Source organism: Gavia stellata, chromosome 17, assembly GCF_030936135.1.
Source record: "Gavia stellata isolate bGavSte3 chromosome 17, bGavSte3.hap2, whole genome shotgun sequence".
Taxonomy (NCBI): Eukaryota; Metazoa; Chordata; class Aves; order Gaviiformes; family Gaviidae; genus Gavia; species Gavia stellata.
Window position 1 is genome coordinate 18499861 of NC_082610.1, and position 17280 is coordinate 18517140.

At 53.8% G+C, this 17280-nt stretch overlaps 1 protein-coding gene across 1 annotated transcript; it reads right to left on the reverse strand.

Annotated features, from left to right (window-relative positions):
- Positions 1–872: 872 nt before the first annotated feature.
- TNNI2 (troponin I2, fast skeletal type) lies at positions 873–10261 on the reverse strand. The gene is made up of 7 exons (XM_059826122.1): positions 10125–10261; positions 2882–2975; positions 2512–2553; positions 2099–2227; positions 1599–1688; positions 1286–1462; positions 873–971 (listed from the first exon to the last, which is right to left on the reverse strand). Exons 1-7 carry the CDS (start codon positions 10259–10261, stop codon positions 873–875), a joined length of 768 nt encoding a protein of 255 aa, XP_059682105.1.
- Between the last annotated feature and the right edge of the window lie 7019 nt (positions 10262–17280).

A 17280-nucleotide genomic window follows, 5' to 3' on the forward strand; every position in this document is an offset into this window, starting at 1 on the left:
AACTTGGGGTTCTTTTTTAGTTTTTTAAAACCATTGGTGCTATTTTAAGGTTTTGCCTCTGCCGGCAGCTCAAAATCGGAAAGCGCTGGGCTAACCCAAAGGGAAAGTGGGGGCCATGGACATCCCCACCATGGCCGGGAGAGGGGTGACTCGCCGCTCCCCCAGCTGCCCATTTGGCGTTGGGGACAGCCAGCATCTCTAAACCACAGCACCCTACAGTGCACCGGGTACCAGGGTGCTGCCACAGGAGCTGCCGAGGTTGTCCTGACTTTGCACCTCTCAAAGCCCGCTGCAGCCAAAGGGTCTCCTTCTGCCCCGCAGCCGTCACCCCTCACCTCCCCTCCCAGCTCCGCTCCTTCCCCACAGCTTCCCGCTGTTGCCACCGTGGGAGGAGGTTCTGCAACACCTCCTGGGGCTCGGACTCCTCTCTTTGTCCCTTCGCCACCGGTGAAGGACATGGCCAGGAGCCGATGGTACAGCCTGGCAGGAGGATGCCAGCAGGGCCTGGTGGCACGGCCTCACCCTTTTCTCCCCACAACAAGGGGGACGAGCAGCCCCAGCTTCAGGGAGGGACCAACAGCAGAGACGTCCCCCACCCCCATCCCTGCAGCACAGACCCCACCAAAGCCTCCCCATCCCCACCAGGACCCCCATGCTGGGGGCAGACCCTCCTGGCACCATGGCACGGGTCAGGGTCCAGCCCCCCAGGCAGGCGACACCCGCCTCTCCCACCAAAGCTTTATTTACACCGCTGCTGCCAGGATGCAGCTCTTCGCAAAACCAGAGAGAAACGGCACCCAGTCGGTGCCCTTGAGCCCGGGGGGACAGCGGGGACAGGAGGGAGCGGAGGACGGGTGTGGAGAGGCGGGTTCTTAGGACTCGCCAGCCTCAAACATCTTCTTCCTGCCCTCCATGCCAGACTTCTCCTCGATGTTCTTCCTCCAGTCACCGACGTCGCGGAGGTCCTTCTCCTGGGGGAGGGATAGGCGCATGGGTGCGAGGGGTCCCCCCCCAGGGTGACAACCCACCCAGGCAGGGCCCTTCACCCATCCACCCATGGAAAACCCCATATCAGCTACAGGAAACCAGTTCCACCCATGCTGTACATCTTTTGGGGCTGCACCCTCTTTTTTCAACATCATGGGTGCCAGAGGAGGAAATACTGAGCAGGAAGAACATCACAGAGAAAGGCTCACCCTCAACCCTGCCTATCACACAAGGAGGCATGAGCCCCGAAAAATGGGGGCCAACTCCTGTATGGCCAAAGCAGAGAGGGAAGGAGTACCTTCTCAGTGTCCTCCTTCTTGACTTGCTTCAGGTTGGCTCGGAGGTCCATGCAGACCTTGTGCTTGGAGCCCAGCAGGGCCCTCAGCATCGCATCGGCGGACATGCGCACCCTGCGCAGGGGTGGCCTCTTGAACTTGCCCCGCAGGTCAAAGAGCTTCTGGCTCAAGTCTTCCAGCTGTGGGGGGACAAAAGGGGAGGGGGGGCAGAGAGAAAGTGGGGCATGGGTTTCGTGAGACAGACCCAAGTGACACAGGGAGGCACGAAGGATGGGCTGGAGACTCTCCTGAGGGATGGCTCTGGCAGAAACTCACCTCCTTGTTAGTCTTCTGTAGCTTCACCTCTGTGTCATACCTCTCCTCATCCACTGACTCTATCTTGGCATGAAGCTTTTTGCACAGCTCCTGGGAGGAAAAGCAGAGAGGGATGTCGACTGCTAGGACCCACACACGTGATTCCTCTCTCCTGACCGCTCTAGCTTTGAAAGACCTCAGTCCAGAAGACCAGATTGGGTCAAGACCAGATGGCGAAGGGTGGTTCGCAGGCCAGATCCTGGTCTCCATGCTACCAGCTTCATGCAAATGCTGTCTCAATACATCATTAGAAATGCAGCTTTCCTGCCAGCCAGACCCCTTTTTTTTTTTTTTTGCAGGGACCCCAGCTGTCTCTCAAGCCAATTCCACATCCAGCCAGCGCCAGGGCACCCGCAGGTGAGGACGTCAAGATGGGAAGGACAATCTAGACCCATCAGGCTGACTGATGGAGCCAAATCCTTTCTGCTTGGGCACAGTGAAAGGGTTAAAGAAGTCTTTACCTGAAGTTCCTGCATGGATCCTGGGAGCGACAGAGGAGGGCAATGCTCTGCCAGGTAGTTTTGCTTTTCCACTTCTTTAGCAGCTGCTTCTCTTTCTATTTCGGTGGCAGCGAGCTGGAGCATAGCGCTCTGGAAGGCAGCAGGAGGATGGTCAGCACAGAGTGGAGGCGAGGGAGGAGGGCAGGGGGGTTAGCAAGGGATGGAGAGGCAGCTTGGGGAGCTCCCCATCAATACCAGTGTCTCCAAGCCAGGGATATGGTGGGGACCCAGTAAGGAGTGGGGAAGGCTGGGGGGGGCCCCATGTTGTGCATCGAGGCCTCTTCCAGGAGGGAGAGTGCTAAGAGCTGGCTGGCTTGGGATGGGAGATGGGATGGTCAGGACACACCTCGCCCAGTCCCAGCAGTGCCACGTACCTTCAGGTGCTGCCGACGGGCAGTGGCTGCCCTCCTCTTTTTCTGCATGTGGGAGGAATGAGAGAAAAGCAGGTTATGGGATGCCCATTCCCCTTTCCGTTCCCCTTCCCCATACAACCGCACAGTCCTCCAAAGACCTGCAGCCATGCCAGGGAGCTGGCTCCAGCCGGGATGCTTGACACACCGTTGGTCCCCAAACCCGCAGCACTCAAAGAAGAGGCTCCCTGCTGAACCCAGCTTTGCCAACCTCAGGTAGCTAAACCCTACGAAGTGCATCAGGAAAAGATAATGAGGTTGACGAACTTGCAGATGTACATATAAAATATAACTTCAAACTTGGCTTTTTGGGACTTTTAGCTTTTTCTCTAACTTCCTCTTCACTCAGACATGTGTTTTGCTTTGCACTCAACCGCCCTAATGCCCCTGGGCACTTGGGAGCTGTGGGATGTCTTTCTGAGCGCTCCCTGGCACACAGAGTGAGAAGGATGGCCAGGCAGGTGAAAACATGAAGGCTGCATAATTTCTGGAGCTGAAAGACCCAGCGCAGGTGATGCTGAAGGTGACGCTGTGAGAAACAGCAAGCCCTTTTGCAACTCTTCCCCAGCCTGGCAGTTACGGGTATTTCGATGTGCTGCGTTAGGGCACTGGGGAGGCAGGGCCAGGGCGTGGGGGGTTCATCACCGCTGGAGGACAGACACAACCACGGGGTCTGCAGGCCACGAGGCTGTGGCTGCAAGGTGCAAACTAGCTCGCTCTTCCCTGGGATGCCAGGTGAGCACGGAAGACCAAGCCTGCCCTTCTGTACCCGTGATGCGCTGGAACAGCAGCAACAAGTCTCCTATTTATAAAAGAAGGCCCAACCTTGATGTGCCACTGCGTTGCAGCTGTTTCTTCAGCATTTTGCCCAGACGAGCAAGCAAGGCTGAATGTGGCTGAGGCGAAGGAAGCGCACCCTGGCATCTGATACGCTGTGGTGGGGGAGTAAGAAGCAGCATTTGGCTGTGTGTTTGGGCTGCATAGAGGAGGAAGTGGATAAGAATCTGCAGAGCAAAATGTAACAAAATCTGACTTGTTTTGCATATGCAAATGGTGCTAAGGCCCTCCTGACAGGGCTGAAGAGCTCTGCAGAAAAAAGCATCTAGCTCAGAGGTGCAGCGCACCATTAGCTGGGAGGATTTCGCTTGTATGAATCTGGCCATGGGCCAGGAGAGAGCAGATCGCTTGAGCACCGTTAGCCCAGGGCTTATTCTCTGTCTGAAAACTAGTACCTTAGTAAAGAGTGCCCTCCCAGCCTTCCCTGGGGGCACTGGGTTTGGTGGAGAATCAAGGCACCTGTTGGACATCAGCACCATATTGTGGAGTTTCTATGTGTCCCCGAAACCCTCTTTTCTCTTGGTGAGGACAAGCTTGAGCTTGTGGTGCTTTGGACATATGGGGAGGTGCCAAGCAGAGATGAAGGATGGAGCAGCTTGCTAAAAGGAGATACGGAGTTACAAAGCCATGCACAACTCTCCCACACCTTCCCTTCCATTTCCCCAGCCTCCCCCAGGCTTCAAGCCCAGCTCCTCTCTGGCTCTGCCAGAAGCCAGGGAGAACTTGCCAAGGATGCAACCTCCACCCTGCTAAGGCTGCCCTGCATCCAGGGCTCACCAGATCCCCTTTGAGAAGTGATTTGGCAGTGCTCAGTGGGCAGAAAACCAGGGGCTAGGTGTGGGGAAGGACGAGAGGATGCTTGACCAAGGGCTGGGTGGTGGATGGGTGATGGAGGAGAGGCGGCTCTGGACCACAGCCTTCCCAGCACCATCTCGTGGCCGGCTGGGGAAGCAGGAAAGGAGGGGAAAAAAGCATCTAACTCCAAGCCAGGAGGCAGAAAAGACCTTCAAAAGGGTTTTTTCTTCTACTTTCCATCTTTACCAGGAGCCAGCAAGAAAGCCTTGCCATTTCCCACACACATCCCCAGCAGCTGCTTTTCCTAAGGAGGAACGGTGAAGCCAAGATCGATGCCATGAGCATTGCTAAAGGAAAAACCCCACCAAGACACACTTACCTCTTCACTGTTCAGGATGAGCGGATGGACAAGGAAGGGAAGGAAGAGAAAGGGGAGAAAAAGGCATTTAGCATCCTAATCAGAAACAAGTAGAGGAATCTTAACAAGCATAAAAAGTTGGCAGTTGAACAAAAGCTTTTAAATGCCAACAACATATTAGAGACAGAAAAATGGGAACTTACTCAGACATCTTGCTTTAGACGGTTGTGAGCCTGCAAAGAAAACCAAGGAAAAAAACAGTTCACAATTATTCGTGCTGGTGGTGACTTTCTTGGGCTTAAAAACAAAGCAAGATTCCTCTAGAAAAAAAAAAAAAAAAAAAAGAGGAACAGGTTTTCTCTTATTTCCCAACTTCTCCAAATTTTCATCATATAGGGAACTAGGCTGCAGTTTGTGGACGAGAGCCAAATATGTGCCTACTCACAGCCACACAAACCTCAGCACGGGGGGACTTCTGGCCCAGCACCATTTGGTCTGGTGACAAAGAGAGATTTGTGACAGTAATTCCTGCAGGCATGTTTCTTGTTTGACCCCCAGGAAACCATTGTATGCAATGAAGGAAGTAGAGGAAAAAGCTATTTTCAGCTTACTGCTTCACTTTGCCACGCAGTCTTGCCCCACTTCATGAAAAAGAAATATCCCAAAGCCTGCGGAGGGTTGGGACACCCTGGGAACGGAGCCAGGCAGCGACCCCAGGTGACAAGGAAGGACTTCAGAGGATGCGACTGCCAATGTATGCATCCATTGCGTGGGGCAGGGGAACCTATTGCAACCACCTCAGCACAGATGACGTCGAACGGGGTTGAAAGTTGTCGAATTGGTAAAGGCACAAAGAGTTTCCCCTGGCAATTCCTTGCATTTCCATTAAGTGGAAATTTTACAGGTACAATGCAGCATATTAGGGAAGAGATGGAAGAGCAGCTTTGTTTTGCTGTAAATTATTTCCCCGTAAATAGGATTTTACTTTTTTAGCAGAGCAATATCTCCTGCGTGTGCCTGCTAATAGAAGGATGCAGGAGTGTCAGCCAAGCCCAAACTAAGCTCGTCCTTTGCAGAGCAGGCAAGCCCCTGCAACACAGCCATCTGCAGACCTGGGAGGCTCTGTCGGGAGGTGAAGTGTTAACGGGGGCTCATGCCCAAGGGAGGAGGCACAGCTTGCAGGGCCAAGGAAACTTTATCCTGGAAAATGTGCAGGCCCATCACATTATTTTGGGGGGGGCGGGGAGGAAAGTGCTTCTAAAAATGGTCAGGGAGCTGCAGAAGGAGCTGCAGCTGTCTCCTCGGACGGCAGCCTTTCCCTGGTGCCAGCCCCCGTGACTCAGGGAGGTCGGAGCGATGCGAAGCAAAAGCCACCGCAGGTGGCTGGGCTACAGCTGAGGGACAGGGCGGCCAAGGAACGCCAGCTATTTTTACTCGCATCCCTGTCCCGCGTCTGTACGCACCCACTTCGGTGGCGGCGATGCTGCGAGCGCTGAGGAAGTGAGGGGACAACGCCAGGCTGCGGCTCGCTGCGTGCAATGTGGGCTTTAAATCACCTGTTCTTGGTGGGGGGACACAGTAGATTTGGATGTCGTCACTGTCTGAGGGTGTTTTTTGAGGAGCAAGGCACTGCAAAGACCGGGTCGGGTGTAAATAGGGAGCATTGCCGAGTTACGGCAGGCAAGGACCCCGCGTCCTATGGCCCTAGGGAGGTCAGCGTTAGGGACCCTGCGGCTCCGCTTGCCTTTGCCACTCAAGCCGGAGAGCAAAACCAACCAAGGGAGAGGAAGGCATGAAACCAAAGAGAAAGAAGGGCACTGGAAAAGACAGAGGGAGACTTTGCGATGCACGGACCCTCTCCCGCAGGCAAAGGATGGAGAAGCTTTTATTAGCACCCCCGTTTCTCCCAGCAGGTCACCCCACCTGGCATTTATCTCCCTAAAACTCAGGTAAGTGTATCTCCTCCCCCATTTCCCCCTCAGAGCAAGCTGGGTCAGTAAGAGACATGCAAAACGGCTCACCCAAGTCTGGAGAGGAAAACCAGAGAGTGCCGCTGGCCGGACAGGACGGACTGGCGAGCCGCAGGCAGCTGGCTGAGTAAGGAGGTATAAAAGGGCTTCTCGGGTGGCTCAGCAGAAAATCCACCTTCTCTTTAAGGGCATGGAGACCTTCTCAGACCAATGATGTGCAAGAGTCCCTTGTGCACCTCCCTTGGCTGGGGCAGGCCAGGCAGGCAGCCCCGGAGGAGAGGGCAGCCGTGGGGACGGAGGGGTGGGGAGGGGGAGGACATCTTCTACCCATGGGGTGGGGAAGCAGAGCCATCCCGGAGGAGCCGGGGAGGTGCTCTTCCTCGGGAGTGCCGAGGAGGGAGCCTTCCTCCCCCTCTTCCTCCCATCAACCTGCAACACTAGATATGACCTCAAGGTTGTTGAGAGCCCGGGGTTCCCTGCACACAGCCATCCATCCGCAAGGCCTCTAATAAAATTTCCCGTTGGAGACAGAGTGGCTTATCCATGGACAGGGGCACAGCTCCATTCACCTCCAGTGGCTTGGGAGCAGCTCTGCCCTTCAGGAATGCATAGGGGAAAGAGCCTGCACCCCCCAATCCACTGCCAATAGTATGTGCAAGAGCAATCACTGAGCGAGCCATCCATCCCTAGCATGCTCTTCTAACCTCACTTACCACATGTGAAGCATTTGCAGCTCCTCCCCGTGTGAAGTATTTCAACACAACTAAGGCTTTTTAACAAACAAACCTGCGGAGCCACTGCGGGTTGCCCAGAGGCTCACTGCAGTGCAGGGGCTGGGGAGAGGCAGCAGAGTATGGGGGAGCAGCCCCACGCTACCAGCAAGAAAGGTAACCCCCCCCCCCCCATCTGCTGTGGGATGCCCCAGATCCCTATCTCCATGAGCCCGATGGAGAGGCAGGTGAAAATGTAGCTGGAAATGTTTGCCCGCCCCATGCAGTGCGTGTGTGTAGGGGATCCCATGGAGACAGGAGCCCAAACAGCTCCTGCCCTCCTCCTCCTCCAGCCCAGGCGCTCCCTCCCCTTTCAGCTGGGGTTTTTTAGGCTGATTCAGACGTGGCCCTGACAATATTTTCCAGGCACCTCTCAAAGGTTATATAGATAGCGGCAAATCCGCTGCTGCAGGCTTCCTGTTTCACCACCTTGGCATCGTACAAGTAATGCTGCAGATGCCAGTGAAGGAAGAGCAAGTCCTTGAGACAGGGCTGCTGTCTTGCAGGGGTTTGCACCCATAGCAGGTGGAGGAGAGAGAAATGCCTACTGTGGGCAAGGCTGGGTCCGCTCGGGATTTGTCCCTCTGAAACGGCAAGAGGGAGATGGTTTGGGTAGCGAACACCTTGGTGTCCATGTATGCTGGCCTGTAGATCTGAGCTACCCCCTTGCAAATCCACCGTGAGACTCCTGGAAATTCACAGCGAAGGTGCAGTTCAGCAGAGGTTTTGGCTGGTTTTGCCCTCATCTGGGCTCCCATGCAACGGCTGTGGGTCAGCACCTAGTGAGGGAGCGGGGCTTGGGAAGATCTGTAATGAGGATCAGCCAGCTCCAACCCTCCTCCTCACTCACCTCCTGCACATCCACGTCCCCAGGGCGGTGAGCCCTAATGGAGACAGGGCTCTGCAGCTCCAGGCAGAGCTAGTAAACAAGGAGGTTAAACTCCAGCAGCTTCTGCTCCCCAGGAGCATCCCTTGTTGCAGCCCCTGAGGAAGACCCATTGGCAGAGGCATCACTGCACCCAGCACCCATCTCCCATCTGGACTTCAGCAAAAACAGACAGTTTGGCAGGAGGAACGTCTGTTTGTCCCATGTAAAGCCAGTTTCTCAGAAAATGAAAAAACAGAGACCAAAGCAAGCACACTTCCAGACAGACAGCAGCCACCCTCTATAGCCAACAGCAGAAGTCACCCATTCAGGGACAGCTTAGCTGCTTCACTTCTCCTTTCAGTGCCGACTCCATAAGCCATGGTTGACTCTAGGGTTAAACCAAGTCTTTATTATTCTTTCCAAAGTCTCTACAGCCATTTTCTTCAGCTCCCTATGCAGCTACGCACATTCTAGCCACTGCTGGCCCACCGGTCCTCCAAAAAGCAGCTCAGCTCTTGGTGGAGGGACCAAAACTGGGAGGGTTGTCCATTCAAAAATTCCCCACAGCCAAGGAGTTTCCTTCAGCCCTGTGAAATGAAGGCTTTCTGAACCTCCTGGAGTTCCGGCATGCAGCACAGCAAAAGAGATTTGCTCCGAGTTCAAGGTTTTGTTTATCAGCTTGCAATAGGAAAGTGTTGGCCTGAAACAGTTGAATAAAGAAGTTCAAAGAAAGAAGTCCCATCAGCAAAATTTTGTCTAAAACAGATGTGTTTGTAGAATACGGAAGGAGTGGATGGTGAGGTGTGGTAATAGGGTGAACAGAAGGTTGAGCCTCCAAGTCTGCATAAGGCTTTCCCTGGAATTGCCTTGCACAGAGGTTAAGCTGTAAGGCAGGTCTCCCAAAAAAAGAAAGAGGCTTCAGACCCAGAATGTCATGAGGAACAAACCCAGGGAGGACCAGGAAGAACAGAAAAACAAAAACGTCCCAAAGTAGGAGCTCTAGTTAACATTAAGACGGAGGTTTCCAAAGGAAGTAGTGTAAGTGTTTGAGTGGTGAATGAACAAGTTCCTCAAGGAAGACATAAGGAAGCTCCAGGCAAGTCCTTCAGAGAGGTACTCGGCTCTGTGAGTATGAAGTATGAGTGAGGGTATTGCACAGGGGCTGTGGGTGGACACACTGTTCACATTTGGGTACCTTTCTTGTGGAGCAGATGACCTTGTTCCCTTCCCTTGCTCCCCTCCACTCGTGCTAGAGGAACATGCCATGAGTATGGCCCACCATTCCCAGAGCAATTTCACCATCCTGCAAGGCCAGAGGGAAGACCTGGCATGTACAGGAGGTTCTGCCCTATGCTTTAGAGAGACTCAGGTATGGCACATCTGGGCCAGACTCCTCCAGGGAACCACCACGTGTTGAAAGGACTAAGCTGATGGATCCACACAAGCTGTCCGTGACGGCCATCTCCTACACCCTTACACCTTGCCTCCTCTTCAACATCCTACAAGCATCAGTGACATGACACTATGTCTTACTTCCGATGGTGACACTGTTGGCAAAAAAAACCCAAGCCTCCTGCTCAGCAGCAGTTGAGCTCATGGTAAAAGCTCAAGCAGGACTGCTGAGCAAACCAGTGTCCGACTTCCCTTTGCTTTCCCAAAATCGTATCAGACCAAAGCAAAGCACATGGCTCCCATCCTGCCCAGAACACTCCATCTCCCTCCAGTGTATCCCTAAAAGAGCTCCCCACACTCTACTTCTGCCAACACCAGCCTCTAGGAACTGCTGCAAAGGAAGGCCATCGCCTTTGCATCTTGTGCCAGTGCTGTCCTACACACCCCACAGCTACAACCACCTCATTCACCCATGAGATGGAGTTAAGGCTTTTGGCTTTTCCTCTCCAGGGCCGCTGCCAAACAACACAGCCACCCTGTCCGTTTAGCTCCATGCCATCTTCCTTGACAGGGAGTGCTTCAGGCACGTGATGTTGATGCCCCCATGCTGCAGGGACATCTCCAAACCCACCAGCAGGTCCTGATGACACTCCTGGATGTTCAGCGGGTACCGTGCCCCCATGAACTCGTAGGCTGCCAGCAGCCTTATGCTGTGCTTGACCATCAGGTACTGAATGACCTAGAGAGTAACCATCCCTGCAGTGGATGAGGACACGCTTCCCTCTCTCCAGTGAAGCTTCATTGCACTCGATGTCCCGGAAGCAGGTTTGCCCCATTTTGTGATGATCCGCATGGAGTGGAGCTTCGATATCAACCTTGAGGCGTGACCAGCTGTGCCTGAACCCTCCCCGTTGGCACAGGCAGGGGATGACACTCAGGCTGTGGTCACTGGGCCGGCTGCTCATGTCAATGACACTGTCAATGCTGTTGGTGCACAGTGCCTGCCCGCCCGCTGTAGGCAGCGTTGAGATTCCCCAGGTAGATGCAGTAGGTTATCTGAGCGATGATGGGTCCTGTGAAGGGCGAACATGCAGGCTTTCCTGGTTTTGGACCAGCGGGCTCCTCAGGATGCGGGTTCTTCTTCCAGCTCCCCCTGAGGGGTTTCTTGTAGCTGGCATGGGGCAGGGGACTGGAATTGGGCTTGGATCCCCACAACAGCAGCAAGAAGATGGATAAGCAGCTGGAGAGCTTTGCCTTGGAAGGGGAGTCCGCTGGACAAGGCAGAGGAGGAGCAGGGGTGGGACTGGATCTGAGGGCACAAGAAGGGGATGCCCGTGCCAGGGACCCTGTGCTGTGGGCTGCCCCTCCACTCTCAGCCTCTTCCATCTGCAAAGAAAAGGAAAGGACTGGTGAGACCACAGAAATTCATCTCTCCAGCTGCATAAACAAGGAGGCACAAGCTGGCAGCTGGCTTTGCCCAAGGCAGCACTTGGAGACACTAGAGGCCCTGAAGACCTTGCACGTCACCAGCCCAAATACCCAGCCATCCTCTTCCCCCAGGACAGGCACAAAATCACCGTGAAGGCTCACCTGGACCTGCAGAGCGCTCTGCCAGTCCTGGGGTGCCCACTTGCTGGAGCAGTTGTGCCCTCCTGCTGATGGCACTAAGCAGAGTGACCGGTGTGTCCTGCCAGGCTGTACGGCTACGGACACCACATCCCCACCCTTCTCTTCATGCACTTCACTTTTATTCACCACCAAGTTTGGAGAAGAGCCTGTAGGAACAGAACAACTCCATAGGGACACACACAAGTACTTCACAGGCAGGTGCTTTCGATAAAAACACCGGCCTTGAAGAGAAACACGGCATTTTAATGATCCCTTCCACTCCAGAGGAACACTCTTTGGTGTGGGCTGCTGGAGGGGTTTGCTGGAGCCAGGAGGAAGGACTGAGTTTCAAACTGAAAACACGAAGGGATGAAGAGCAGCTGCAGGGAGAGAGCAGCTAACAGCAAACCCCTCCGGATGAAGCCCCTTCTGACCACAGTAGCACCCGGGGGCTCCAGTCTCCAGTGATGGAGAGGCTGCGTTCATAGCCAGGGTTAGGATCGCTCGGTTCCCAGCTCAGCCCCGGGCAGAGATCTCGCTCCTTGCAGGAGCTTTTCCCACTCCTACCCAGGACACTTGGACCAGAAGGTGCCTCAGACCCTGCCACAGCCCGGCCCTTTCTCCACGGCCCCAGGCTGAGTTGGCAGGTCCTCTGGAAAGCCAACAGTCAACACCTCTGCCCGATGGTGGTCCGTGCCCAGGTCTCCAGCAGCTGAGGTGATCCCTCCGGCATTCCCACCGAGCCTGCCCCTGGATAGTATTACCACAGTGACCTGACACAATCCTCCGTGAGTCTGCGCGTCCTCAAACCCTGCTAAAGACCAGGACGTGACCCAGAACGTGCCTGGAGAACAGCCTGAGACCTCTCTGTGCTCAAATGAGTATGGTTGCAATGTGTCTTCGCTCTCAAAAGGTCTTTCAGTCTCTGTGCCAAAACGAAGCAGCAGTGAGAACACTGTGTTAGTAAAAAAAAACTGGCCATAGAGCTAAAAAAAAAAAAAGCACAATAAAGCACAAAGCTCTTCTCTTCCCAAGGTCAGCGACTGTCCTACAAACCAGTGGCCACGTAGGGAATGATTCTCCAGAAATTATCCATTTCAAGCTCACTGGCTTTTTGCAAGTGCTGTGTGACCCCAGACACCACAATTTATAAAAAAGCTGGGAACTGCAAAGACCCTCAGCAGCCTCACCTACCTGCACAAGGCTGAGAGCAAACCATGGGAGAAGACAGCTGCAAGGCAATGGGCCTCTGGAAGGTCTTCTGGAGGTGCTTCGCAATCAGGCCTGGGAAGAGAGAGGATGAGCTCAGACTAAGAGAGGGCTGAGCCAGGAAAACTCAACACCCAAACCCATCGAGCATCTCTCAACACCATCCCCCATGCTGCTTACTTCAGGGTGTATCTGAGACAAGAGTTTTCCCCTATGGAGCCAGACCTGAGGTTAGCACATACCCAAAAGTCAGGGGTGGTGTGGGATGAGTGCAACCAAAGCAGAGAGACCTTCAGAGGATTTTGTTTCTGGCCTTTGCAGATGTGAACGTGTCCTTTGTCACATCCAGAGTGAAGTTCCCCACCAGCTTTTTATAACACCAAGGCCAAGTGTTTTAACTGGGCTGTCTTAAGTGACGCCCTTCATGCCAAAATTCAGGTTGCTATGTCAAAACTGCTCTGACTTTTATGTAAGTTAAGAGGAAAATGCTCTCCATCCAGGGCAAACCCAGATGCCGAATGGGCAGAAACCTCCACCTGAGCCAGCTGCCTCCTTCACAGGCAATGAGAAGAACTGGCTCTTACAAGGGTGCAATTCTTCTTCTCATCCTAAACGAATGATTCACTACTCAAAGTGCTCGTTTCCCACAGAGAGCTTGCTGCCCCCAGATAACTGGCTCAGACAGGGGCATGTGCAATGTCCATGTTTATGAGCAGGGTGATGAAACACTCATTTTCAAAACTACCATCTTCCCAGACACCGCTCACAGGACTTAAAATAAGATATGGGTTGGGGTGTTTGCAGGTCAAGACCTCATTTCAGCTCAGCTGAACTCCTATTCCTAATTGACTTTGTGCTTGTTTCTGCTCAAATTGAACTGCGGTAAGTGCCCGCAGGGGTTTCATCACCTTTGTGTGAAGTTAGGAAGGCTGGTTGAGAAATCCCCATCTTGTTGACGTGCAACAAGTCATCACAGATGGGTACCTGTAACACTGAGCTTCTTTGGGGGGCATCTTTTGCCCGGCAGCATGACAGCAAAGAAACCCCAGCTCCATCCTCCTGAGACCTGAAATATGGAGAAATGGGAGGTTTGGTTTTTTAGGTCTGCCCACAAAGTTCAAATGGAAGGAGCCATTGGGGAGCATCTCCACGCACCCATTATCAGTCCTGTTCCTCGGATGGGACTGTTTGGGGCAGGAGGCTGCTACTCCACGAGGGAAACCCTCCTCCCTTCTTGTCCATGGCAGTGAAAGGTACACCAGGATGTAAAGTGGTCCTAAAAACACCTCTGTGTCACCAGACTGATCCAGAAAGAAAAGAAGCCCAGTCTGGGGCAGGAACAGTCCCAGATGCAAGAGCTCCAGCAGCAGTCGGGGCAGGGGCAAGGGGGCAGAGAAAAGAGGTAGGGGCAGGGGAAAGGGGGAAAAGGGTAAAAAAAGGGGATAGGAAAAGGAGTAGAGATAAGGGTAGGGCTCCTTGCCTCTCTCTAAGAAACTGAAAGGCACATCCACAGCAGACTCGGCCAGGGTAGAGGAGGAAGCAATCGCCCTGAAAGGCAGCGGTGCACCATCCCGCAGCCCCCGTCCCGCTCCTCTCTCAACTTCAGCACAAAGCCGCCCTCCCCTCCCTCCCATGCACCTCCCCCAGAGCCCCCAGCACCCAGGCACGACCTCTTCCCTCCACCCCTTTCCCACCAGTGCCCAGCAGGCTGGCTCTCCCAGCACCCCTCCCCAGCACCCCCCTTTCCCACCGGAGTTTCCCAGAGGCCGCTTGGCCGACTGCAGCCATCCCTCCCATCCCACACCATGCAGGACCCTTCAAGCAAAGCTTCCCCCCTCTCCTGCCATGGTGCTTTACCGCAGGCAAGGGCAGGATGCCAGGGCCCGCTGGGGGCTGGCGGCTGCCCCCCATCTCCCCCAAGCAGCCCTCCCTGGGGAACCGGCACTGGGACAGCGTGCTGAGCAGACTGAAAGGTGTAGTTTCAGTAGGAAGCGTGCCCCTGGGCCCCCCGAGAGCGTGTGGCACACGGCGGGGCTCTGGGCAGGGGGAGGCTGGCTGCAGCCCTCACCGCCTCGCCTCCCCAAATGTGCTCCGGCTGAGGGGTACTGGCTTTCCTCCCACCCACCTTGCAAACCGCTGTGGCAGCTGACGACCCTTGCGTGGGGCCTCCCTCCAGCCAGCGTCCTCCCCACAGCAAACCCGGGACCCCAGCTCCTTTGCAAAAGCCTCCAACAAAAACCAACCAACCTCTTGCTTTGCCTCTGGGTTTTGAGCCTGGAGGCATCCTCATGTATATCCCTCTGCAACCACAAAGGCTAAAAATGTGCTTTAAAAGAAAAAGCTGCAAACCTGCATAAGACCCTGCAAATCCAGGAGCCGGAGCTTTTAAAAAAGAAACCGTTGCATGGCAAAGTACACGTTTCCCCATAAAATTGTGAGATATAATGATGCTAGTTACCGAATATTTATAAAACAGGCACACTTGCTCCTTGTGAGAAAAGCTTAGATACTCTCCAGCTCTCAAAAACTGTGAGACTAGCCAAAAAAAAAATCTGTGGCTGGAGGACAGCCAGCACATACCCAGGCTGAACGATGACAGCCCATAATCACTTTTTTCTCATGGCAGATGACTGGCAACAAGCACATATAAGGCTCAGCCTTCTCCTGGTGCAGCTCTCCTGTTTGATTTCCTGAAGTGCAGGGGCAAATATCATAAAATTCACTGAATGAGGGAATAATTCACTTTGGGAGGGACTTCTGGAGGTCAGAAGTCTTGGATCTGGATGTAAATAATTGAGATTATAAATCTTAATAGCAAACAGCTCAATTTTCAGTACTTCTTGTCTCCTTTAACAGCCCTCTGCCTGGCCCAAGCCCTGCTTTTTGCCTTGCCACCATCCCACAAAGCTGCTAATCAAATGCAGAAGGACTGTCCCTTGCACTAAGCAGAGGAACAAACTCCACCCAGACACCTGGCACCATGCAGACTGGCTTTGGATATCTGCTTTTGCCCCCCTAACCCACCAGCAAAACCCCCTTTGCCCCTGTGGTGCAGGATCAAGCTGGCTCCTGCCTCCTGCAAAAAGCCACGTGAACACCTCCAGCATCACTGCCCCGGTGCCAACTGGCTCTGCGGCAATGGGAACGGGGTTGAACCTGAGCATCACAGCTTTCTCTCCCTCTCGCACATGCATTCCATCTCCAGAAGAAGAAATCTTGGCTGGTGAGGCTCTACGGGTGCCACAGATGAGACGACACAGAGACCCAGCTTGGAGGATGTACCTGCCCTGCCCTCTAGATGCAGACTGGGGAATCCAGCACAGACGCAAGCTGAGGAGGAGTTGGTTTCCTCCTCTAACTTCTCATTGCATCTTCCACTGGAGAATCCTTCTGCTCCAGGCCCTCCAAGCACACAAGGAGCATCAGTCGGGCAGGAGATGGTTGGACATCTGGCCTTGGTGAATGGGGGACAACTGGCTTTGCCAAGGCCAAGGTGAAAAGGAGATGCTTGCCCATGAGATGGGGCCATCGTCCTTCCCGTGAATAGGCTCCTGGGAGGGCTGTGTTCACTTTGGGTGAAATAAGCCATAAAACAAAGCCCAGCTCCGCCAGTCCTGCTTCAAACAGCTGCCAGGAGATACAAAAAGGATCCCGCCGAAGGGGGAGAGCGCTCAAAGCCTTGTTGTAAGAGCACAAGGCAGATTGAGAAGGAAAAGCAATGACGGAGGAAGAAAGCAGCCTTGGCGGTGCATTAAAAACTGGAACTGGGTGGAGGTCAGCCCCACCCGCTCGCCTCTCCCTCTTGAGCAAACAAATCAGTTTCCTGAGTTTTACAGCACCAAGGATCAGCTCAGGCTGCCTGGAGCTAGTCCAGCTGGGCGCTGGCTCCTGAGGTCCCCAGCTTCACCCCGAAAAGTGCCACGGGCTTCTCCCACCGGCTCTGCTCACCTGGGACTGCACCAGCAATTCGGGCTCTGGGCGTAGCAAAGGTGGAGAGAAGAGCAGTGAGCACTGGTATTGGGGGTAACCTTTCTCAAGGAAGGGATGTCCCTGCACCTTTTTCAACTATGTCCATTTTGGGACTAATATGCACGTGCTTTTATGCCTGGCCCCATAAATTGTGTAGTGAACCTCAAGGCCATGACTTCAAAAAAGGGGGCTGGAAAAAGCACACACACAAATAAGAAATGTCTGTTCCCAGCACCTCCAAAACCCTTCTGGGGTCCTGCATAGCCCTAAATCACCACACAGCATCACCAAAAAGCAACCTGGCGATGGATTTGGGACCCCAAACCCAATTCAGAGATGTCTTCGGCACAGCCCATTCCAGCCTGATCTAAGGCTGAGACTGAAGGTTGAGGCTTTAAAGCACCCCTTTACGAGTCTTTCTGAGGTGACTGATTTCCTTCTCCATCTCATGAGCAGCCGCCAGCAGATGCTGTTTCCCCAGCAGAAGCCACACTCCACTCGTTACAGCCATCTCGAAATCACCCTGTCATTTCTTCCCTCCTCACAGCCACGGCGAAGCCTGGAGAATATTTATCAAGAAGCAGACGCAGCAGCTTTTTATGGTTAAGCTCAGGTCATTAATCTCTATCAAGAGTTTTCATAACCTTCCTCAGCTTTACCATGTTTGTTTAACTCTCAGATGGTTGCTCTGTGGAGCTCCGGGTAATTGCAGATTAACTGCTTTTCAATATTAATGGCTCTTCATTAATGTGCCGGGCTCTCTCCCCTCCAGAGCCCGGGCGATAGCTATTAGAGCCATGCCAGCATCTCCCTGTGGTGCAAATTACTTTTGTCTTTTGGGCCAAAATTCCATTATATAAGCCCAAATCTTCTGTGTGCTATGGCTGCTTTGTAGCAGAAGTATTTTGGAACAAGGGTAATTCCCTCCTCCAGCCCAATGCAGGGAGCTTCCTCCTG